Genomic DNA, 26,547 nt, shown 5'->3' with positions numbered 1-26,547 from the left:
CCTTGGAGACTGCTATGGGAGAAGAACAATGAGCGGGGACAGTGCAGCCTCGAGATTTTTCACCTATGTACTTATTTTCAGGCTCTTTACATCCTCCTACCTAGGTATAATAGAATGAACGCCTAGCGACCTAGTACCACTTTTTTGACAGCTTCCTACCAGTGACGCGAATTGACCAGCTGGTGCATACACCATGAGCGTTATTAATGGCACCGGACCAGCGTAAAAATGTGCAGTTGTGCACTGCTGATGGGTGTGTTAAGGAAAGAAACCCCGGAAGCTCCTACGGTAGAAAGGGCTAAGGGCAGAAAGAAAGAAATACCGGTTGGCCTAGGCCTCCCAGACCCCGAATTCAACACCGACCTAACTGTGTGATATTCTGCTTCCAAACACGTAACGTAACCACCTTGTGGAGCCCATTGACACGCGCGTGACATAGTGTCGGTCGTATTCTATCCGATGAAAAGATAGCATTACTGTGCAGGCCTACCAGTTTTGCGACCCCGCTTGGCGGGTCGTCCGCGACTAACTGAAGTGGACGCTGGCCTTTTAGCCCCGGTTGAAGACCGCTTACGCTTGGGAACACTCATCTCTAGCTGTCTGTGTTTGGACTGAGTCAAATAGATGGGCCTGGCGAGTATCAGGCTTTCTTCTGTAGCTAACATTTTGTTTATAACCGCTACGACTTCCACCATTTCTACATGTCTGCCGGAAGCAGCGAGACATTGCAAAACAATTTCACCTACGTCCTGAACATGATGCTGTCTCCACGCCCTGTGTACGTAATCTGCAATCAAATTTTGCTCCCGTGACCATTCAGCTCCGCCCTCTATCTCTACGTAAAGACGCCACGTTTTGGCGGCATTAATGCGCATTTGGCGCTCAAAAATTTCTGCTTCAATGACGTCATCATTAAGGCGCTGAACATTTATTTCCTGCGCGGTAGGCCATTCTGTCTCAGGAATGTACATGTGCTTTGGATGTTTAACGCGCGAAACTACGACAGTCCAAAAGCCCGGATTGCCCACCCATTCCTTTACTTTAACTTCTACCCGAGACAAAGTGGCACCCTGGCCTTTAAAGCCGGTAAACGCGCTGCCCCCCTCGAGCGGAAAACCTACGCGAAATTCAGAACAGTTATCTTCAGAAACAGCGCTGCCCTTTTTGCGAGATGCACGGCCGCGTTTCACTGCACGGATGGGAACAAGATCATCTGCGTCTTCTATGCCTAGAACGTTTTGACCACCGTTGGCGGTATAGCCAGGAACACGAACGACAATAAACTCGGGCAAATGAGGCGCACACTTTGGTGTGCGCAAAACTAGCTTAACAGGGTCCGCGGTGGCCACTAGTTCATCCAGACAGTTACCCTCTAAATCATTGCCATTTACTTTAACGATGACGCTTCCCACCGGCACCTGATAAACGTTTTCCCTATCTGAATGGGGCGTGTCGATAGGCTCCACAAGTGTCACACCTTCAACACGTACTTTTTCCGCAAAGTCGCGACGGCTAATAGTCACAAGCAAATCATCTTCTAGATATAGGGGACCCACAAACTCTACCTGAGACCCGTTAAATAGCCCGAAGCTGGGTGCTACATTTTCTAGCAGCATCAGCGGCAGACCCCTACACGCAAAGAGAACCGAAGGCACCGCGCGAAACTCTTTTGCCGATAATTTTTGTAATTTCTGAGCCTTCCTGGCTGGAATGTGCTGTGAATTTACGGCCATGACGTGAGCGCTCCTATCTGCAGCAAAATTAACCAGAGCACGAGCATTATCGGACTCTACTGTTGAGCGGTTTGCGGCCCACTCACTAAACCAGTGATACCCATGTAACGTTATAGCACATTTCCACGCAGGATCGGCAGACAAGTCCTCAGTTGTGGCACAGTTTTCCTTGAGCCACTGAATTTTCTCCGGGGTGGCCTTACCGTATCTCATAGAAGGAAGAATCTCCTTAGTAAATTTTGCGGCTACCTCGTCATTTTCAACAGTACGACGCACCTCATTTAAATAAACAGTTTCATAGTCGCCGTCGTACGCGGCGGCGCGAAAACGAGCTACTTCCGCACGTACGCGGTCACTAAGATCAGCGCGGTTTACACCTAGCGTTGTTCTCCACGTTTCATACCCTGGCAAAGTGTCAAGCGCCGGCATTCTGAATAATTCACGGAAAGCTGCCATACCCAAAATAGAGGCCTCACAGCATGCATTACCGTCATCCGAGCGCTGACGCAAGCTCCAAATAGGAACATCCCCGATTGGAAAAATTTGCGCTGGATCACCGACAAACAGGACACCTATGTGATCCATGTTAACACCTGCCTGACCGAGACGCTGCATTACCCAACGCATCATGCGACGCTGAATCATTGAAAACTCGTCAAAAATTATCAAGCCTAGCTCAGTACTAAGGCTATCACAAAGTTGCGAAAAGCGACGGCTATCCTCGGCCAGCGGCTCGTCCCCTGTTTGGCCCACGCTGATGGCGTATAAACGATGGATGGTAGTGGCGCCATGCGCCATGTGAAAAGACGCACATCCTGTCGGTGCAGACAATTTAACTACATCTGTCCACTTAGCAAAATCATCACCTAACATTTCACTAAGCTGATGCACGGCCGAACGCAAAGTGAAAGATTTGCCGGCACCAGGATCTCCTAGCAGGAACGCGCGCAGTGCCTTCGGCGGCGTTTGCCGCAAGTCTACGATATCCGGTCTGACGGGTGGGACCTGACGCGATGAGCCCGCCAGACGCCACTGCTTCACCTGCCTATCGTATGAATCCCACTGGCGACGCGAGCAAGCAAATTCCCTCTGTTGCGTTAAATAGCGCTTTAAAACCGCCGACAGCACGCGCTGACGCCCTGAGAGGGCAGCCAGCGGTGCGTGTGCGACGTCTCCTGTACCGCTAGCGACTAGCCTACGATAATTGCGACGCACTAGGTCGGGATTAACTGGCCTGTCTCCTAGCCAGTCTGCTTGAAAATCAAAGCCAGCCGGATTGGCAATGCCGGCCGCGGCCACCCCTGGTACGCAATTTGCTTCCCCATCATCCGCCGACCTATCATCCCCCCGATTACCTAGCATTGCGTCTAGAGCCGTCTGATAAAAACGATCGGGCAAACGCGTCGCATTCGCCTCCGGCTCCACTGGTTCATTTTGTTCTAAAATAACTTGATCTTCGGGATCTGGGTCGTCGCTATCCGACGACTCGGACGCACTCGAATCGTCGTTGGCGTCAGACGGGTGAAAATGATTATAATACCGCCGCACAAAAGCCGGAACGTCTAAGCCTGTTGACAGCAGACGGTGGTACCTACAGATCCAATGGATGCACACCTCAGCCGGTGAAGCCTGCTGAGACGGCATCAGGTCCTCTGCAAGCAAGCAGGGTTCACACCAAAGAACAATATCGCGGGCGTATTTCCAGAAGCCCTGCCTGGACGGATTAGCGCTACTTTTACCGTAGTGTGGAGTCAGACGGACGCACACACGTGACCCGCAAACCTGGTGACGCCGACGCCCAATTGTCATTACCTTTTGATCACCTATCTTTTTCTCAGAGACTACAAAAGTATCAAAAAATTGACGAACCGACATGACACGCTGAAACTCGTCGGCAGCTATGCCGCCATGATGCACATTATCATTTAGACGCGCGTTGAAATGCTCCAGACGGCTAGCAAACACATACTCTCCGGCATCTTCCGCAGAAATTGGCCGCAGAAGGCGAGTACCACTAAAGCCGAAACCGCGCGCGCGAATATTCCTATACAGCAGAGGCAGCTGCCAATTTTTGTGCATTGCCTGAAAGATTGATTGACACCTAGCCGACGAAACTGCATTATACATTCTCATAACTACGCCAGCGTCTATATTTGCGGTGGCGCCGCGCGTCTCCAGAGCCGTAAGAAGAACATCGGCCGGAGTTCGCACGGGAGCAACTGGCTTAAAGCCGTACTTTAGCGCGTATTCTACGTTAGCATCACCTGACCCAATTGCCAACTGCATTGTGAAAGAAAAGGCTACACCATCGTCTGTAGTTACGCTTTCCCAAACGACAGACGGCGGCCGCCAGCCACGCCGGCACGACCGCTTTATCGTCTACGTTATTCAAAATGTGCAAGACGGCGAATGGATCATGCCCTCCCATCCACACGTCATTGCACGCCGTTTCACACTGTTTTATACGCCTATCGTGAGAGTCTGACGCAACGACCGATTCAGTCCGAAGACGACGAGGCATCCGCCTTTTGCACCGAACAACCTCTTTCTTCACTGGTGCCGCGTTAGGATTTACTCTACGTGCTTCCGCGGTGGCTGCCTTGTCGACTTTCAGACGTTTAACTGCACATCCGTCTTTCAGCGACGGTGCTGTACCCCTACCGCTGTGACCCGTGTGGCGAAGTGTGCCGTTAATTACGCTCACATACAGCTGGTCAATATAAGCAAAGTCACCGGAGGACATGGCCCTATCGAGCTCGGCGGCCATTCGCGCGCGACAAACGGTTGTTTTCCTATCGTAGGCAAATTCAAATGTGCGCCGACCACCCTTAGTAAAGCCCGCGTTCCAATTTGTGTACATGTTCTCAATGCGCCTAATGTAGGACTGCTGACAAGACTGCCATGCCGCGCGCACCTGTGTCTCGACCGCGCTGCGGGACGTGTCCCGTGCCAGCGTTGGGTCCTCGTTGCGCACCGCGCGGTCAATCCTTTCAGCCTCAATGCGAAGCTGAACCTGAAGACGATGCAAGAAAGTAGAAAACGATTCACTAATTATATTACGGTGAATGTGAGGATTGGCGTTCGCGCCCCACTCCGCACGCACAATATGGTACGTGGCTGAGTAACGCACGCGCGCCAACGCAAGGGTGTCCATTTCCCCAATGAACGCTGTGACCCACGAAACGATGCCCGGATGCTTAAGGGTGTTGGCAAATCGAGCGTGTAAATACTGCTCGTCACTAAGTGTTTCGCTGGCGGCTGCGCCGTCAGACAGACGATGAATAGCGGGATGGTGGTTATACGGGACGGCCCTAGTTTGCCAAAGATGAACTACGAGCGGAATGTCACCAACCCGCCATGACGGCGGGTCTTCTAGATCACGAATAGCGCCTATCATTTCGTGCTTGTGTGCACGCCAAAATGCATCCGAATCATCCAATTTTGTTTGAAAACAGAGCAAAGAGCGAGCCAGCGTGCGGCACAATTGGGGATCGTCTACTAGCTGCTGTTTTGTGGGGAGACCATCTGGAAAATCGGTCAGATTTAGAGCGACGGTGGCATCGCGATTTGAAGAGTCCCTACTCTTTTGGTTGCTTATTACAAATTGTAGCTCAATGTTACCCTCGGATTCTGGCTGCTGGGCTAGCCAGTGCAAATACGTCTGACGCCAAGTCGTTATCGGTTGGCGAATAAGAACAGGCCGCTCCTGAAACGGGTCGGCATCACCAGTTAAAAAGACGTCTGGAAAACAGAGCTGAAAATAGCCGGGCGTCCACTCCGGCAATGGATGTTCGCGGTCGGCCGGAGGCATGCTAATACGGTGCAAGGCTGTCTGTGCCAGTCCTCGCTGACGAATGTCCTCCGGCCGTTCACTTTCGGGTGCGGCAACGCCGCCTACCGCCACGCCGCTGGCTCCGCCCTCGTCATTACCAAATTCACGGCTTAGAATTTCGAGTTCCTCGCAGCACATCAGCAGAAGCGTAGAACCGCGAGGAACAGTGCCTGCGGCCTCGTCTTCGACGGACGGCGCTAACAACCAATGACGCTCCACCGCGCACTGAACTACGTGTCGTATCGTTACGTTAACATCGTCATCGTCTTCCGACCCGTCGTCCCGTGAGTCCCTGACAGCATTGCGAATTTCATCCCAAAGATTTTTCAAGCAAGTCTCGCTCGTGTCCGCGCCCTCACCCCCGTGCTCCAGTGAGTAGCTGGTGCGGAGTATGTCCGCCATCGGAAAGCCCGACTCTAGCCAGTTAACAAACTGATTAAAATGTAAAACTTTATTTACGCGCGCGTGAACCTCATCTACGTTAAGTACGCGCAGACCGTGTGGCTGGCAGGGACGGTTGCGTTCGGGAAGGCGACTCTGAAGCTCCCGCAAATTTTCATTGGAAAATGGCACCCACTGCTCGGCCACGAAGCGATAGAAGGGCCGCGTGTTTCGCGGGTTGTACTTGCACGGCATTAGCCTTTCCATGAGGTGCCTAGCTTTTAGAATTGTCTCCATGTTAACCATAGCCTCGCAATGGGTGCCGTCACGCCTGTTTTGCTGAACGACAATGAACGGCAGCTGAGCAAAATCGTACCAAGGCAGACGCGCGGCTTGGACGGGACGCTTCATGGGATAGCAAATTGATCCGTGCTTTGTGAAAGGTACGTTATTGGCCCTGGATCTGAGCACGGCAACAGTAAGATGAACGGGGCGCAGAATCATGGTTTCCGCACGGGTCCACGAATTAACAAAGAGACGGTACTCATCATCACCATAAACGTCAGTAGACATTAAATTTCGTGCAGAATAAGGGCAAATGTGAGTACGGGGACCATTTAGCTCCTCAGAATCCTGACTATCGCCGGCAACGTCTGCCATATCGGCAGAAGCACCGGCCTGTGAAGACGGCAGCGACTGGTCCGTGTCGGACACAAGTGGTCGCGGCACGATGTTATTCAAAGGGTCAATTTGGAATGAGGGGGAGCACGTTACGCAGACGCCTAAGGCTTCGCGGTCGGTTAAAACGGTGCCGTTGGCACCGAAGAATTCCGGATCTAGCCTAACGGTACACTTGTTATCTCTACGCAAAATTTCTGAATTTGACAGCGCGTCGTCTACGATACCTCCCGGCACGAGCTGGACCATGTTGCCGCGTTCCGGGACACGAACTACCCAGCCCGGATGCGGCAGCCCTGGAGTTTGTTTTTTACAAATGATACAACGAACTTGACGAAGCGAATCATACACGGCATGCAGGTCTCTGAGCACCTGCAAAGAGCCTACGGTTAACTCTACCGACGGATCCTCGTGGTCAATGACGTCCCCAGTAGGATCGTGCCAAGCCTGACAACACTTGGCTTCGCGCGGAGTGGCCACCGTGAAGCGAGCGGCCGTGAAAGGTAAGTTCCGCATTGCCTGAAAACGTTTACGGCGCGACATTAAACCTACAGTTACTTTACCTACCGGTGAGGTCCGCGTCACGAGCGAGCCGCGGTCACGCCACACGACGGATCCCGAATCCCCGCGATGGCAGTAGGAGCCCATAATTTGATTTTCCTCCTTACAATCCCCAGAGTCCAGTACCCGCAACGTCTGTAGCCGGATGACGGCCGGCGGCAAATGGTCGCCGAGCTCGCTGACAGCTAACGCTACCCATGTTGAGGGTTTCTCTTGGCGGCTGCACTGCGCAATGTCTATGGCTGTGCCGCAGGTAGTACCTACCAGACGGTCACAAGTGAACTTAATGGTTTGTTTCCCACCGGCGTAGGTGTAAGAGCCTAACGGATATTTGGCGGCAGCTCTGCCGTCTATCACGCGAAGTTTATCACATTCACAGCAGCGACGAATGAAAAAGGTTGGAAATTCACGACCTACATCGTCGCTACTGACGTCTGCGGTCTGCTGCGAACCGGCGAGCGGCGGACGGTTGCGACCGCCGCCCGGCGCACTAGCCTGATGTGAAGTAAATTTAAGGTCGTAACCTATGCGAGTTGTGTACGCCCTATCTTCATGGCATTGGGGACCCGCAAAAGTTTCAAAGAGGTGTGTATACCTGGCATGATTTTTCCTAATTTTTTCATGAACTTGCCTGATTAGCTGCTCAAAGTGTTGCTCGGACACTGTGTCCGTCTGAGGATTGGCCTGAAATTGCTCCCACCCGTCCCGGCCGTACATATTAGAAAATTCTTCCTGGAATGTAGTCTTTCTATAATACATATACCACCCCCTACCGTAATAATGAAGCTTAAGCAAATTGTAGGCGTCCTCCCAACGTTGTGGACCTCTGTGAGGTTCTAGACCCTCCTGCTCTACACAGCGTGAGTGCATTGAATAATAACGATTAATATCACCAAGAATTTTCATGAAAAGATACTCGCTGTCAAGGACGTCTGCCACTGAGTGACCAGACTTCTTCACGAAATCTTTAAACCTCAACCATGAATAAAACCTGAAATTAACATGACTACCACGAGTCGGGTCGCAAAAGCCGCGCTTACAAAGATTGCACCAATTTGTCCGACGCCGCTCCCCTATCTCACCGGTTAGATAAGTGATAATCACCTTCGTACTATCCCTGTACGCCCATGGACCGTTAAGATCGGATGTTGAGCCTAAAAGATCAGTCTGAACGGATTCTATAACTATATCACTATTGCTGCGCTCTTCCAGCTCTTCGAGCATGGCGCGCGTCAAAAATGAAACTCTGTTCAAGTCTGAGGGCTTGGTTTGCCTAGATGAGAAGCTACGGTCTACATCTGGTTCACTGTGCACTGACGGTGTACTTTCCCTATCAGACCCTACCTCGGGAGGTGTCTGACACGCGCTGTTTTTTGAACCCGTACCCTCCGCGAATTTGTCTGCGGGCGTCTCCCTGGCAGCGGTCACCTCTTCATTGGGAGCTCTACCAGCCGACAGGCGCCTCCCTCGCCACCCACGTTTCTTTCCCCTTCCCCCTAGCCTACCACGTTGAACCGCATCAGGTGAGGCAGATGGTTTTTCAGACGGGGAGTGAATCGTTGAAAGGCTAACGTTCAAATCATTCCAATCAATAGGACTTAAACTACGCGACGGCGCCCGCTTTGCTGATTTCCTACCTCTGTTTCCCCTACCGCGACCCCCGAAGACTCCACGGGCCCTTCCCCTACACGGGGGCTTGGCTACACCACTCGATTCCGGCTGAATCACTACTGCCCGCGGGGGGAACTGGATCTGCGGGGCGCCGTCTTCAAGAATATCTACAGTTACAGCACGATTGGGAGAAAGCCCGTTTTCAACCATACCACCCCTGCCACGACCGCGCTTAGCCCTACCAACGTCCACCCACGGCTCATCAGCCGGCTTCTGAGCCTCGGAGCCGACTACGGTGCTACCTACTGGTTCGTCTACTGTTAGCAGGGGTGACTGTACACTTTGTGCACACTCACCGGCACTGAGCATCGGCACTGAGCTCGACACTTCGGTGACAGTTTTCTTTGGGACCTCTTTAGCTGCGGTGACCTCTACAGGGGAAGATACGACAGGCTCAGATGGAGCCGGGACCGCCTGACTAATACCTACACTACCTAGCACGAGATCGAACGCCTCCTTATGGGAAGCGAACGTTCTCTTGCCCCTACCACGCATCGTCTTACCCGTCTTTGAGCGTTTGGGACGGCGCGAGGCGGACACTGCGGGGGTCTGGGCGCTATCGGAGGGGGGTTTCTTGACCTGCGTTTCGCGGGTCACCTGGGACGGCTGGGGGGATGATGACCTAGGCGGCACAGCATACAGGTCATAATGACCACCGTCGATTACCCCAGTGTACCGCACATGAATTTCGGGGTGATCCGGGTTCCCATGACGCTGCATAACTTGCCCATTGCGCCAGACGACGATGCGGCGCCTCACGACGGCAGCCGCCGCGGTCAGCTCCGGCTCGGCGCCCCACTCTGCCCTAGGCACCACCCTCCTATTTAGGTAATCCTCAAAGTCTCCCACGATGAAGCCCTCAAAGTCGGCGCGGTTAGCCCACATGTAGGTCACTACCATGAAACGCAACATTTCCGCATCGATGACCCCACCTCCGACGCCGCGCGAGATAGCATGGAACATACAATCCCCATCCATGGGCATGTTGATGATGTTTTGGCTTTGGGGCCCACCTCCCGTTTTAACAACCTCCGCATAGGTGCTTCCAGCCATGTTTTTTTTTTTTGTGTGTAGAAATACAATCACAACAAAAGGCCAACTGGCTAACTGATCTGCGAACCAATGCAGATCCAAGCAAGAAGATGTTTAAACAAAAATCAAGATGCGTGCAGGAAAGGAACTACAAACTGGCGCAACAGGCGCAAACAACAAGAGGAAGTTGGCAGGTGTATCTGGCCGTGTGCCTCTCAGAACTGCTCGGCAGACAGGACAGGACAGGCCTGGAAAAGGAAACATCCCATCAGATGTTAGGACCGCTGAGAGATACATTATTGTGGGGCGACATCCGAGAAGGGACACGGGTGGGAACACTTATGAGACTATGAGTTGTAGCCACAACTGCAAGGTAGGAGGGGAGGAGCAGTGGAGGCGGAACACCTTCAATTAAGGGGGGCACTGCCGACCTTTGGTCCCATTCTTTCCATGCAACGCCCATAGGGCTAACGCCCCTAGGCCTAATGGCAGCGTGCTGCTAGCGCACGCTGCTGCTGCTAGCGCTGCTGCCCCCCTGTTCCTACGCCTAGGTCGCAGAGGGTTTCTGGGATTGCATGCCATTTGGGCCCCAAACGAGTCCCATCTAGGTCCCAGTTGATATTTATGTTGGCCCCAAGTGGGCTTTTAGCGAATACCCATGTAAGCCTGAGCTGGAAAAGCCCATTAGGCTAAATACAGGCCCATCTGGGCCAAATATGGACCTCTCTGGGGTGCCCAGATGGGACCCAGATGGTTAAAAGTGTAGAAGTCTGAATGAAGACAAAAAACATAATCTGATCTGATTTAACCTTACCTACTCACCTACCAACCTAAAACCTATCAACCTACAACCTGACAATTCATAAAATGCCAACCTACAATATATTCAGACTTTTTAAATAGGTACCAATAACCCCAGCTGGATACCCATGACATATCCATCTGAGTCTGTAGTGGGCAGCCCGGATGGACCCCACTTTGGTGCACACTTGGGGCCTCAAACAAATCACATTTTTAAGAGCAGATACATGGCAAATTTAATAAATGTTATTTTCCATAATTCATTATGGAAAAAAAAACTTTTGAATAATAGCAAAGATTTCAAATACTGCTTCACCGACAACAGAGCTAATGCAAAACAGAAGTTGGGAGGCATTGCATCTGATGTTGGGAGGCATTGCATCATCTGATATTGCATATAGGCAGAGGGGCCACATATGGCACAAGGTGTACACAAGTTTGAAAACGTGTAAAAAAGGTCAACAAAATTGTGCCAATCCATAGTCTCTCTTGTATCAAGAACAACACAAAACTGAGCCTATTGAGCCCAAATAATCGATTACAATGACAAGATCTGAATGAGGTGTACAATATTATGACTGGCAATGTGAACATTGACAAACGTCAATTCTTTGAATAGGTAATGAATTACAAGTAGATCCCAGAACAATAGGTCAGCTGTTGAAACTTAGGAAAAGGAGAACTTTGCAACATTTCAGAATATATATTACTGAACAGCTCTGGGAAATAAAAAATGGAAACTAGGTTAGGAGTTCCATAAAATTTGTTGGCATGAGGCATAGCTGAGTAGTTACCAGATACTTTTTGAAGACCAAGGTTTCCATTTTTCTTCCAGAGCAAGTTCAGTAAGTTATTTCCAATATGTCATTTGGCTATCCATTCACAAACTCACAACTGTATTGTTTCCATCACCTATAAAGGTATTTCATTATGAAATCACCAGTACTGTAGCCAGTTCATCAACCCTTTCCGGAAGACAGTGCGGGAAAGATCACTTGCAATGTTTCCTGCATGGCTAGGATAATGCTTCAGGGATATCTCATCTCGGCGTATAGGAAGCAAGTTTTTCACCAACAGAATTGTGGAATCACATCATGTGGTCAGTGTGGATGCATCTATCCATGCCGCTTGTGCTACACAGGGTTACAAAACTAAGTGTAGTTATACTACATCTTATATCATATCTATGCTGCAACCCACTTGTGAAAAATTGCTAGAGCCTTAACTCACCAATTCTTGAGACATTTATGTGAAGTTCATTGGTCAACTCACTGGCTGCTTAGTGCTTGCAAGGCAGACATAGCACATGTGTTTATTTGGCATAAATTGCTACTCACCAACTCTTGAGAATTGAGATATTTACACAAAGGCTGCAAAGCCATGGCGCAAGCTACCATATGCAGGGAATTGCATCTTTCCCACCAAACCAAAAAGGATGGTGTTTCACTGTTGATAGCAGCACGTTGCTATTACACACGTCAAATTTGGTTTCCATGGAGACGTCCACAAGCCCATTGCTCCAACACTACCATAAGTGTGACATCAGCTCGCAAAATGGAATGGCAGCATGCTGCTACCACCAGTGAAACACTACCAAGAAAACAAATCTAACCAAACCTAACAGTGAACTGCTACCTACAGCCTACTTTTTAGAACCTACAACCAACATATCACAAATGGCAGCTCGTGCCGTCTGCCCTGATACCAAATGCCTTACAAAAAGTTATGAGCCTGGAGCCCTTTCTCAAATCTATGACAGAACACGTGGAGATGCCATGAGTACATTAAATGCTTTATCTCATCATTTTACATCAACATCCTGCACAGTGCACACAATCCAGTGATCCAAGAAAACAAGAGCAGTCTCAAAAATGAGTAGGTACAGCCCTCCAGGTATTAAGTGGTTGGTTGCCAACATCAGAATAATCGAGCTGCATTGATGAATACGTCTAATAGCTATTGAAAACCACTGCCAAAATGTGTGCACGAACCCTCTTCTCATTTCTATTGAGTCATTTTACAAGAGTGTCTTGTCATTCAAAGTTATTTCACCAAAAGCACATAGGCTAACCAACTCTTGCTGGAGGGCCGTACCTAGCCATAAAATTTATATTATATGGCAGCACCTGAAACACCCACTATGAAACTACCCTAAATGCTTTATCTCAGCATTTTACATCAGCATCCAGCATGTAGGCAGGAAAATGATTGTTTTTAGCTTCAAGCGCGTTATATATGCGTCGGAATTGCCGCACCATAAACTTCTAGCCATAAATAGCTTCAGCATGGGAGAAAAAGCAAAAAACAACACTATCCATATTTTCCACAACCAATACCATTAATTTTGGCAGTATACATACACTTCATAATGTCAAATTTCCACTTAATATCTATCCGAATAAAATGTCAACCACCTACCTTCTAGCTCATGCCGGAAGCAGGCCGTTAGAAGTGGCGGGAACGCCGGGAACGATTACTTTACTGCGGGAACAAGTGTATTTTTTTATTATTCAAATTTTGGGCTGCAAACTGGAGCGACAGACCCTTATTTGTTTGTATAACTTCTTTAATTTTATCATCTTATTAATAAAATGGCGCGAAATAAAAATCCTTGACATATTATCAATGAAAGCTATGATTGCAAATAATTATGTTATTATTTAAGTCATTGATATAAATATGAGCTACAACTTGGCGCATATGTGTCAATAATGATTCATTTGAAGCTTTTTGTAAACACTTTTGAAGTGTGCATATTTTTATCCCCACCAGAAATCACAAACAAGGTCTCTGCAATACCGGGCGAGTATTGCAGATAAGAAGAGTAGACATGTCAATGTTCTGAAAAAAAGTTCGACCAATTTTAATAATTTCTGCACAATTCGATAGCGGAGACCGAGGATCGTTGCCGTTTTTCGGTGATAGATTACTCTGGGCGGACCAACAGGCAACAAGAGTGAGGACCAAATCGGTCCAGATTCCAGAACCCCTCCCCCCCCCCTAAAAGCAGACGAGCCCATAGGGCTGTTCGGGTCCCTGCAGCATAGATCTGTGTACTGCGTGCATCATACTTGGGTGACGTCAGCCGCCCGGCTCCAGCCACCCTCCGCCGGCACGCCGGGGCCCAGCGCCGCTGAAGCCTGCAGCCTGTTCCAACCGTGGCGCTTAGGGACTGGTGATTGTCGTTCAAATAACGGTTAAAATGCGTTCAAATATGGTAAATACCAATGTGCCATTGAAAAGAGTGAAAAGGGGGTATAGGGGGTCGTACAGGGGGTCGAACGGACCCACCCCCTCGGTTTTTCGCGAATAACTCGTGTAGAAAGCGGCCGATCGCGACGAAACTTTCAGTACCCTCGAATCAATCAATGTTACACCTACTCTAAAAAATTCATGGCCCTGACCCGAATGACCGTTGACCTGTGACCTATTTCTTGAGGCATTGTTTGCCCGGAATCGCGATTCGGCGTATATGTCGGTTCGCATTAGCCGCGCGTTTGCAGTGTTTTCGTGGTTTCCAGCGTTCAAACATGTGATATGATGTTGCCCCCATGCATTGGTGGGTGTCAAGGTCACCTGAAGGTCAGGTCAGGTCATTGACCTTTGGTGAACTCGGTTCACTCTTTTGAGTTTTACATGTTTCTAGACCAGTTTTCGAGCTAAATTCGAATTTAGCAACCATATGAACGTTTACGAAGTAGTTTTGGTGCCTTCGTAACATGTTACGAAGCTGTCAGAGGCGGTTGTCACCTACTACGAATATCCGGCAGGACCCTTACTGGTTGACCTGACCTGACCCGACCTGGCCTAAATGAATGAAGACATCATCTGTGATAAAAACTGGCATGATATCGTGATCAGCACCCCGAAAAACTCCATTGCAGTCACACTTACCGATGCTCCAACAGGTCACAATTTTCCCGACTTTTGGGTCATTGACCTGACCTGGAAGGTCAGCCGATGACCTAGGACCTTAAACTTGGGTATCATCGGCTTCCTCTCGTGAAGGGCAACACGCTCGTCTTTTCCGCGAAGCTCTAGCTAGATCAGGGGCCAAACGCGAGGGGGGTCTTACCTACCCCCTTCCCCTTGTGCCGTCGAAGGACGCAAAATGGCCTGTGCCGGCGATTAACCCGCGCCCCGCTGGGGGGGGGGGGCTATTCATCGCCCCCCTCCCGTTTTTCCGCAATAACTTCTAAACCGCTTGACGTATCGCCGCCAAACTTTCAGTACCTCGGCTGCATCAATTTGACACCATGTGTCCAAATTTGAACTTCGTATCTATGATAGGTCGGCCGGAAATGACGTCAGAGTGACGTCATGTTCGGCCGATTTCGACTTAAAGCATTGAACCACGGGAATCGCTCCCAAGAGCTCAGTTTTTTAGCTAGATCCAATTTCTTTGCATGAGAGGACTCAAAATGAACTGCGCTATTAAACTGCTATCTCGAATTTGCAAGATTTTGAAAATATCGAAAAGTATATGCTTGAGTATATGCAAATGTTGTGCATGGTGGGATCCACTCAGATCATAGATCAATGTTCTTGGTTTATCGTCAGATCCTATGAGATCATAGATTCAGATTAAATTTTTCACGCTGAATCCGGTGGGACCATAGATTCTAACCTGCAGTTTCCTTCGAGGTTCACAAAGATCATAGATCCATCACTCGGACCCATGCACGTGTCTGATAGGAGGGTCCCTTTGAAAAAGCGAAACGGGCACGTCAGTTCCCTTTTTAGTTCCTTTGTTTACTCCCATGTGTACCGACGGATCGGCCAAGTCTGGCACCAAGAACAGATGAGGTGAAGCGCTACTCCAGCTGCACTGAGATGGCCGCGAGCTGGAGACGATGTTGCCGGCGGGCGTGGTCTGCTGCAGTAGAGCTGAACTGGCGGCGATGCTGGCCTCCCCCACGTCTGCCTGCGGCGAGCCGATCCGCATTGGTCGGACTCCCGCTCAGGAGTCCAGCTCCTGCAGCGCAGCCCGGATGCTCAGCAGCTCATCAGGGTCGCACCTTTGCAGTGATGATTGCGATGGAAAGTGTTTGTGAGTGTTCAGACATTTGCATTCAAATATACATGTTTTAATCATAAAGCGTTTATTCACAGAAAGGATTTCGTAGACTGATCACAGTAGGTAATATTTGGACATTACTTTCCGAAATCGAACCGAGACAGGGCATCATCCTCCCCGCGCCTCAGACACGTATGGCCAATGACCTGGACCATGCATCCGCGCAGCTCTGCGCCGGCCATTACTGGGGAGTGGGGGGTCACCGGTAGACTGGGGAGGGAGCCGCCTCTGTTCAGGCGCATTGCAGGGGCGCAGCCAAAGGGGGGGGGGGGGCACACTGGTCTTAAACCCCTACCAAATCTAGCAGGCGCCCTCTGCGAAGACGATCATTTCGTGTCCAACATCGACGGTAAGCCATTGTGGTACACCACGCGGCACTGGCGCTAAGGCTTACAATTTTATATCTTTTATGAGTGAAGACGCGAAATTGGCGCCCTTCGAACCCGAAATTGGCGCCCTACTGAGCCAAAATTGGCGCCCTCATCAATTCACTGGTGGTGTAATCTTTTCAATGGCACACCACCAGCGCAGACCACTGGTGGTGTAAGCAGGACTTGTCCCCTCGCCGATTGTTCCATTTCAGTGTTCCTGGCTTGTGCTGTTTTCGTGCTATAAGGCCACAAATCGGCAAACACACGATAATCTGGGAGGTACTCGACTCAAACACGTGGCCACGTGGCACGTGCCGGACCTCTGATAGCTTCACCGCTCACGCCACGTGATGACCCATCGACGTGGCCATCAGCATGTAAAAGATGACCCCGGCCGGTGTCACCGTCTCTGAACAGTGGACGGCTAAACTCGAAAACGGGAAAATTTAGGGAAATTTCACCTTTCGAATATATAATTTCACCAGAATTTTAAATTTGTCATTTTACAAAAAATCCGAGATAGCAGTTTTTTAGCCCCCTTCATTCTGTGTCTATACCCGTTTTCAGATCGACCCTATCATAAAAACTGACTGCCTGAAGGCTATTTCTCCCATTCCTTGCATTTCACAATGCTAGTGTATTTAAGCACCAAAATTGACCACGTGCCACGGCACGTGCAATTGCACGTGCGCCACGTGACCACTAGTGCGACAAGCTGGAGTCATCTGCTCACCGGCTGCGTTGATTTGGTGTCGCTAGATGAAGTCGTTTCCATGCCATAGGACCCCCAGTTGGCCAATGTCGGATTTTCCCGGAGGTTACCCCATCAAACACGTTTGCACGTGGCACGTGCTTTTCAATCGCCCCATATCTGACCCATACCATGTGGTAGCCGACACCCCGGTGCACAACATATTGGAACTTTTTCAAAATCTAACGTGGAAATTTCTGGCAAAATTGATTTGAAAATATTTTTTCGAAATCGCCATAGGCTCAGCATGGGGTAACTGTCCGTCAAGATTACCCGAAACTGTACCCTATGATTTTTAAATAATTACCCCCAGAAGGTGAGGTGCCAGCCCTAGATCCGATCCTAAAAATATTAGCAAATATAATTGACGAAATTTTTCGCAAATCAAATTTCCAATTTTCCCCCATGTTAACCCTATGGGAAAATGCACGTGCCGATTACCCCAAAACGTGTCAATTATATTTTTTGTAACTTTGCCACAAGGTAGCTCCCCCACACGGGACCAAACGCTGAAAATGGCCAGAAAATCTAACTAGCCGTTTTTGCCCCAATCAAAATGTCCAAAATCGCGGCCGAAACGCTAAACACCCCCCTAGAGAGGTAGCTCAGGTTGGGATTTTCAATAGAAAATCACAATTCTAAAGAATAGTGATTGTTCTTAATTGAAAAGTCCCAACCTTCGGATAGGCCCGGGCAGCGCTTGTCGAACAGCACTGCGGATCCGAAGGTTGGGACTTTAATTGTGAAAAACCGCCCGCCCGCCGCAAAACCGCAAAACGCGCAAAACACACGCCCAAAACGCCAACGGAAACTCCGCAAAAAATCGCCCGCCCGCCGAAAACCGCAAAAAAAAACGCAAAAAACGCCGCCAAAAACCGCCCGTCCACCGCAAAACGCAAACGCCGCAAAAACGCAAACACCGCCGCCGCAAAAAGAAACCGCATCGCCCGCCTCCAACGGCGAAACGCCGCAAAAAAACGGCCGCCCGCTGCAAACCGCAACACCGCAAAGAACGCCCGGCCGCCGGCAACCGCAAAACGCCGCAAAAAAACGCCGCAAACCACAAAAACGCCCCAAAAAACGGCCGCCCGCCGCAAACCGCAAAACGCCGCAAAAAAACGGCCGCCCGCCGCAAATCGCAAAACGCCGCAAAAAACGGCCGCCCGCCGCAAACCGCCGCTAAAACGGCCGCCCGCCGTCAAACGCAAACACCGCAAAAACACCCGCATCGCCCACCCGCCCGCCGCCAAACACAAAAACCGCAAAAAACGCAAACACCGCCGCAAAAAACGCACGCACGCCCGCCGCCAACCGCAAATCGCTGCAAAAAACGTCCGCCCGCCGCCAAACGCAAACACCGAAAAACGCAAACACCGACGCAAAAAACGCCCGCCGTAGGCAAAACGCAAACACTGACGCATTAAGACAAATATGGCGCCCTGAGGCAAATGTGGTGCATTCATATCTGCCGTTTAAGCAGCCATTCCTTAATTACAGCACATCCTAATCGTCCAATGTTCGACAAAGTTACGCACATTCTGCGCTTTGCGGCAAAAATGGCGCTTTTAGACAAACGTGGCGCACTGCAACAAACATGGCGCATTCGTTTCTGTCGCTTAACAATTCGTCCACCCACCAAATTCTAGCCCAATCGGACGTAAACTGACATAGTTATGAACATTTGAATATTTCACTATAAAATATCTCCGCAACGGAGGTGCCCGGATTTGCACGTGTGCCACGTGACCACCGGTGGTGTAAGCAGGACTTGTCCCCTCACTGATTGCACCATTTCAGTGTTCCTGGCTTGTGCTGTTTTCGTACTATAAGGCCACAAGTCGGCAAACACACGATAATCTGGGAGGTACGCGACTCAAACACGTGGCCACGTGGCACGTGCCGGACCTTTGATAGCTCCACCGTTCACGCCACGTGATGACCCATCGACGTGGCCATCAGCATTTAAAAGATGACCCCGGCCGGTGTCAATGTCCCTGAACAGTGGACGGCTAAGGTCGAAAAACGGCAAAATTTAGGGAAATTTCACCTTTCGAATATATAATTTCCCCAGAATTTTAAATTTTTAATTTTACAAAAAATCCGAGATAGCAGTTTTTTAGCCTTTTTCATTCTGTGCCTACACCCGTTTTCAGATCAACCCTATCATAAAATCTGACGGCCTGACGGCTATTTCCCCCATTCCTTGCATTTCACAATGCTAGTATATTTAAGCACCAAAATTGACCCCGTGCCACGGCACGTGCAATAGCACGTGCGCCACGTGACCACTAGTGCGACAAGCTGGACTCATCTGCTCACCGGCTGCGTTGATTTGGTGCCGCTAGGTGGAGTGGTTTCCACGCCATAGGACCCCCAGTTGGCCAATGTCGGATTTTCCCGGAGGTTACCCCATCAAACACGTTTGCACGTGGCACGTGCTTTTCAATCGCCCCATATCTGACCCATACCACGTGGTAGCCGACACCCCGGTGCACAACATATTGGAACTTTTTCAAAATCTAACGTGGAAATTTTTGGCAAAATTGATTTGAAAATAATTTTTCGAAATCGCCATAGGCTCAGCATGGGGTAACTGTCCGTCAAGATTACCCGAAATTGTATCCTATGATTTTTAAATAATTATTACCAAAAGTTGAGGTGCCAGCCCTAGATCCGATCCTAAAAATATCAGCAAATATAATTGACGAAATTTTTCGCAAATCAAATTTCCAATTTTTCCCCATGTTAACCCTATGGGAAAATGCACGTGCCGATTACCCCAAAACGGGTTAATTATATTTCAAGCGACCGATGCCAGCCGGTAGCTCCCCGATACGGGACCAAACGCTGAAAATGGCAAAAAAATTCTACCGTGCCGTTTTTCTCGGAATCAAAATGTCCTAAATCGCGGCCGAAACGCTAAACACCCCCCTAGAGAGGTAGCTCAGGTTGGGATTTTCAATAGAAAATCACAATTCTAAAGAATAGTGATTGTTCTTAATTGAAAAGTCCCAACCTTCGGATAGGCCCGGGCAGCGCTTGTCGAACAGCACTGCGGATCCGAAGGTTGGGACTTTAATTGTGAAAAACCGCCCGCCCGCCCGCCGCCAAACGCAAACACAGCAAAACGCGCAAAACGCACGCCTAAAACGCCAACGCAAACTTCGCAAAAAAACAATCGCCCGCCCGCCGAAAACCGCAGAAAAAAACGCACAAATTGCCGCAAAAACCGCGCGTCCGCCGCAAAACACAAACCCCGCAAAAAACGCAAACACCGCCGCCGCAAAAAAAACGCCCGCATCGCCCACCGCCAACCGCGAAACGCCGCAAAAAAACGGCCGCACGCCGCGAACCGCAAAACGCCGCAAAAACGGGCGCCCGCCGCAAACCGCTAAACGCCGCAAAAAACGACCGCCCGCCGCTAACCGCAAATAACGGCCGGCCGCCGGCAACCGCAAAACGCCGTAAAAAACGGCCGCCCGCCGCAAACCACAAAACGCCGCAAAAAACGGCCGGCCGCCGCAAACCGCAAAACGCCGCAAAAAACGGCCGCCCGCCGCAAACCGCCACTAAAACGGCCGCCCGCCGCCAAACACAAAAACCGCAAAAAACGCAAACACCGCCGCAAAAACAACGCCCGCAACGCCCGCCGCCAACCGCAAAACGCCGCAAAAAAAAAACAGCCGCCCGCCGCCAAACGCAAACACCGCCAAAAACGCAAAAACGGCCGCCCGTCGTCAAACGCAAACCCCCCAAAAAAACGCAAACACCGCCGCAAAAAACGCCCGCCGTAAGTAAAACGCTAACACTGACGCATTAAGACAAATATGGCGCCCTGCGGCAAATGTGGTGCAATCATATCTGCCGTTTAAGCAGCCATCCCTTAATTACAGCGCATCCTAATCGTCCAATGTTCGACAAAGTTACGCACATTCTGCGCTTTGCGGCAAAAATGGCGCTTTTAGACAAACGTGGCGCACTGCAACAAACATGGCGCATTCGTTCATGTCGCTTAACAATTCATCCACCCACCAAATTTGAACCCAATCGGACCATATTTGAGAAAGTTATGGACATTTGAATATTTCACGATAAAATATCTCCGCAAAAGAGGAGCCCAGCTGAACACGTGTGCCACGTGACCACTGGTGATGAAAGCAGGACCTGTCACCTCACCGACTGACCCAATTTAGTGTTCTTGGCTGGTTCTGTTTCCACGCTATACGGCCACCAGTTGGCCAAAACACCATTATGTGGGAGGTACTCGACTCAAACACGTGGCCACGTGGCACGTGCCGGACCTCTGACAGCTTCACCGTTCACGCCACGTGATGACCCATCGACGTGGCCATCAGCATGTAAAAGATGACCCCGGCCGGTGTCACCGTCACTGAACAGTGGACGGCTAAACTCGAAAAACGGGAAAATTTAGGGAAATTTCACCTTTCGAATATATAATTTCCCTAGAATTTTAAATCTTTCATTTTACAAAAAATCCGAGATAGCAGTTTTCTAGCCCCCTTCATTTTGTGTCCATACCCGTTTTCAGATCAACTCTATCATAAAAACTGACGGCCTGACGGCCATTTCCCCCATTCCTTGCATTTCACAATGCTAGTATATTTAAGCACCAAAATTGACCCCGTGGCACGGCACGTGCAATAGCACGTGCGCCACGTGACCACTAGTGCGACAAGCTGGACTCATCTGCTCACCGGCTGCACTGATTTGGTGTCGCTAGTTGAAGTCGTTTCCACGCCATAGGACCCCCAGTTGGCCAATGTCGGATTTTCCCGGAGGTTACCCCATCAAACACGTTTGCACGTGGCACGTGCTTTTCAATCGCCCCATATCTGACCCATACCACGTGGTAGCCGACACCCCGGGGCACAACATATTGGAACTTTTTCAAAATCTAACGTGGAAATTTTTGGTAAAATCGAGTTGAAAATAATTTTTCGAATTCGCCATAGGCTCAACATGGGGTAACTGTCCGTCACGATTACCCGAAATTGTATCCTATGATTTTTAAATAATTAACCCCAAAAGTTGCGGTGCCAGCCCTAGATCCGACCCTAAAAATATCAGCAAATATAATTGACGAAATTTTTCGCAAATCGAATTTTAAATTTTTCCCCATGTTAACCCTATGGGAAAATGCACGTGCCGATTACCCCAAAACGGGCCCATTATATTTTATGCAACTTTGCCACAAGGTAGCTCCCCCATAGGGGACTAAACGCTGAAAATGGCAAGAAAGTTGACCGTGCCGTTTTTGCGGGAGTCAAAATGACCAAAATCGCGGCCGAAACGCTAAACACCCCCCTAGAGAGGTAGCTCAGGTTGGGATTTTCAATAGAAAATCACAATTCTAAAGAATAGTGATTGTCTTAATTGAAAAGTCCCAACCTTCGGATATCGTCGGCGTTTCAGAAGCCTTAAATGCTGACATTGCCGACGTCAGACCGGCTGGATTCGCTGACGTCATTCGGACATTCGCCATTCGCTACTCCTCTCACAAAATGCCGCTCAATGGCTTTTAACCAGCTCTCGCAAGACGTCTGGGCGAGCCGTCTTGATATGAAAGGCATTTGATCCGCTGGTGACTTTGGTCGGGGGATGACGCTTATAGCATGACGTCACTCGCGTACTTGGCCGGACCAACGGCGCGGCGCAGGCGCGCCGAGCCAACCCAGAGGCTCTCAAACTAAATTGTACAGATCCTGCGCATTGAATGGCGAAACTTCGGCGAGTTCGCTTGAGTTTGGAAGCCCCTGCCAGAGAACTGGAGACGGCCGGATTATTTGCTGGACAGTGGGCAGCGCAGATGGCGGTTGACGGTGCCAAAAAGATGATAGGGAAAAAGGGGTTGAGACTTGAGCAGTGAATTGTAAGCCTGTTGCATACCTGAGTGGTAAATTGTAAAATACTTAAGGTTTGAAGAGATGCAGTGTAGTTTAGCCGACTCAGGGGCATTCTGCCGAGTTATGTAAGGCGGAAGGGTCGCAACTCGCAAGTCGTTTGTTTACATGATTGCCTGATTAAAATGTAAAGCGTACCTAATGTTTAGTTGATAATACAGCGAGGTTGGGCATCTGCTCAATCCATTTCTTCTCTGCAATAGTGCATTCGCCACTGTAATTCATTGGAAGAGGCACTGGGCTGCGCCGCCTGTTAATTATTCCGAAACCACCAGTGAATTGTCACAGTCACTCACAACAATACGAATCGTTCAGTCGTGCGCTGGGGGTCCGCCAAGTTTGAGTGTGCTGCAGAATGCAGACTGGACCGCCGAGAATATAACACTTCCGTCTCCCTGGGCGAGCGGCGCATTGGAGCCGAAGGAAATTGCTTCAGTTTTTTTTTTGTGGGGAAGATACCCATGTTTGAAAATTATGTTCTGGAATGATGCGATAAGGAAAAGGACGGTTTCTTGAATTGAGGGCTGTGGAGAAGAAGCAGATTTTCTCATTTGCTACCCGATACAACGCGAAAAGACGCAAATGTTGCACATTGGGCTTAATACCTAAGTCTAATAAAAGATAAGGGACTTCGTGAATCATGCCTAACTGACCGCGACCCAGTTATTTGCCACTGCAGATAGGTACTAGGTAGGTAGATACTCATTTGTAAACAGAGCGTTCCACCAACCCTCGCCAGAAATTCAATCAGCAGTTGCTTATCTTAAAACGTCTGAGTGCACCTAACAACCTTTAAAAATGACGTCCTCCCTTTCAATGGTTCGTTCGAAGACACAAAGCCAGAATCAGCCAAGCAATATCGGAATCCATTGCGCAGTGTGTCGACTGTCGGATGTGCTCATCCACATAGCATGGCACACACTGCTAAATGCAGGTACGCTCACCTACACATTAGGTATTCGAAGGACATGATAGCTCATACACATGGAAGAAACGCATGAAATGTGATTAATAGCTGCAGCAGAAGTTTGGCGTCCGATGCCTCTTCGCCAAGTTAAGACCATGCCAATCTCGGCCAGTCTGCCGCCGCGCCGGCACTGGCCGTGGTGTGACGTCATCCGGCCGGCTCGGCGCTGGGTAGTTCCACACTTAGGTAACTCGCGACCGGGATGGCCGGCCCGGGTTGGTTTGCAGATGCTGCTGTGTTTGAGGTGACAGCACATAAAGAAGTTACTTCTAATACAAGTTACCTCGGGCTTTGTTGAATTTTCCGCCCTCGACCTTCGGTCTCGTGGGGAAAACTCAACAAATCCCTCGGTCCTGAATGAAACATTCCGGCCCAAGTGTGATATTTATTTTAGCATATGCCGTTTAATTTCCATATTTAAGCTTCTTTAACAATTTTACATGCTTGAAAGAAGTGGAAAAACCAAGACCGAATATCAAGAACTAAAAAATGTACATATTCCCTGACCAAGATAATAAACCAAGCCGACTCATCGCTTGTGTCTGGCTGTGAGTTGGATTTCTATCAAACCAAGAACATCTACTTCAATCTATGTCATATGAGAAGCTAGAGTAACGTTCGTTTTCAATATTAGAGAAGAGTGGAAGGTATACCTACAATCCTGTGAAGTGAGCGCTTGGTTTTCTACCCATGTCAATATGAATAAAGTTTTTACTGATCAATGAGAAATGCGTTTTTTTTTTTTTGTCAATTCATTACACTTGTAAAAGGCATGAAATTGGCGCTACAGTAGGTGATTAATTAATCTGTCAGTACATTAAGATTTAAAATATTATCTTATTGAAAACCAACATTTACAATCTCTTCAATAGTTCAAAGCGACCAAATGCAACACGTCAGTTAACGTTAGATTTATATCAGTTAAGCTCTTTTCCAGCGCCTTCCTCCGTCTCAGGAAATGCTTCAAAAGTTCGCTGGTAAAATGTTTTGCCCATGGGCCGAAACCTTTGCTCAATTGACTTCAACATTATGCGGTTTAACCCGGCAGTTGCTGGGGTATTTCGCCACCCACCGTTTGCTGGGGGGGGGGGGCGTTAAACGCCCCCAGCCGATAACTCGAGAACCAATAGGCGCAGCGAAACGCACGAGGCGGCAAACGAAAGAGCGCGACGAGACGCTTCAGATGAGTACTTTTAAGTTGAATTTTGAGGTCACAGGTCGGGTCAAGGTCAGGTCAAACACCTGAAATCGGGCTTTCAGTAGCATGGACTTCAGAACTTCGCAATGGGCGCCTCTCGTCATAAACTCTGTCCAAACGGTGCACAATCCATCATATAAGGCCTACAAGAGTGTCAGCTCCATGTAGGGGTCAGTCAAGCATAGGTCAGGGTCAAGGTCAGGTCAACCGGGTAGGCACATATCCCCGAAGATCAAAACTGATATTCGCAGCCTGTGACACGTGTTTTATAGGTAATTTGGGGCGTAGAACACGATGATGACATTCATTTTATCATATGTGAACGTGTTTGGCTCAAAAAGTTCAATTTAAGAAATGCATGTATCATGGTCGTGAAGTAGTCACGAAAAATTGCCAAGATTCAGTTCCAGATTATGGAAAATTCGGAACGATAATCAATAATCGAAGATAGCCATTTGATTGATCATGGTATTGGCAGTCTAATGGCGTTTATGGCATGTCTGTATGTCTATTCTGTGATTTTATATGATTTTTTGAACATATGCCATTTTTGGTCGAAAACTCAGAAATCATGACGTCACTAAAACCTCGATATCTCAAAAATTTTCCGACCGATTTTTTTGAAACTTTGTCACAATAAACTCTAATCAATTCCCTACAGGTACCCAAAATTTGGCGCGCCTGCGGCGCGCCGTTTTTATGCTATGGCCCGGCGAAAAAAGTGGGGGCGTTTAACGCCCCCCCCCCCCCCAGCAACTCGCGGGTTAAAGGAAAAGGGCCACCTTCGTGAAATATGAAGATGTCGTTGTTTTTCATTTTGACATTATTATTTTTCATTTTCTTTTTAAAACTGGTGCCAGAAGTGCACAATTCGCGAAAAAGTATTTTAAACTATTTAACATATTGGTACTATGTTGATACTCTCTACGGCACCTACTGTATGATGGCATAGCGATGACGTCACACTCAAGCCAATCAGCGTTCAGAAGACAGACTCGTCGGACTGTGTCAGATAAGCTGATTGGTAAAAGCTGAGCTGGTTGGAGCTGATTGGTAAAAAACCAAAGCCTCGCCGCGGGTGGCTGTATTGTCGGATAAGAACGCATTCCTGGGATAAGAACGCATTCCTGGCGTATTTTCTTTTAAAATTGCCGATAACTACGAATGGAGGCCGAAATCGGCCGTAAGGAGGTAGTCAGCCAGGTTTTCGGACACGGGCTACAAGATGGCTATCTCAGTTCAAATCCCCATGTTAAAGGTGGCCCTTTTCCTTTAATCGAAAAAGCTTTTACCGCACGCTCGCGCTAATGCTAAAGACATACTCCGGCATATGCTAATATATAATATCACACGGGGCCGGTAAAATGTAGAAGCATCCATGGTGTTTTATGACATTCATAGCATGATGCCAGCCATGGATCAGCCATAAACACAGGGTAACAACGACACCATTTCATTATTCATGCACATGTCAGTTTTATTGTCTCGTTTCTGTCGATGGATTGCCTGCGGCCTTGTTTTCGGAGTCTTCACCTGTCGTTCGTGCATTGACCGGCGACATTTGTGCTATCAT

At 49.1% G+C, this 26,547-nt stretch overlaps 1 protein-coding gene across 1 annotated transcript in view; it reads right to left on the bottom strand.

The window, feature by feature from the left end:
* The window catches only part of LOC122372571, a 32,958-nt gene extending 31,043 nt beyond the window's left edge, over nt 1-1,915 (bottom strand). The window contains exon 1 of the mRNA XM_043349927.1: nt 2-1,915. Within this exon, the coding sequence (XP_043205862.1) occupies nt 474-1,733 (1,260 nt within the window). The 5' untranslated portion in view covers nt 1,734-1,915 and the 3' untranslated portion in view covers nt 2-473. The remainder of the gene's footprint in view (nt 1) is intronic.
* Nucleotides 1,916-26,547: the final 24,632 nt, after the last annotated feature.

Source organism: Amphibalanus amphitrite, unplaced genomic scaffold (assembly GCF_019059575.1).
Source record: "Amphibalanus amphitrite isolate SeventyFive unplaced genomic scaffold, NRLGWU_Aamphi_draft 001374F_arrow, whole genome shotgun sequence".
Lineage (NCBI taxonomy): Eukaryota > Metazoa > Arthropoda > Thecostraca > Balanomorpha > Balanidae > Amphibalanus > Amphibalanus amphitrite.
This window is presented reverse-complemented; position numbering and strand designations above follow the sequence as displayed.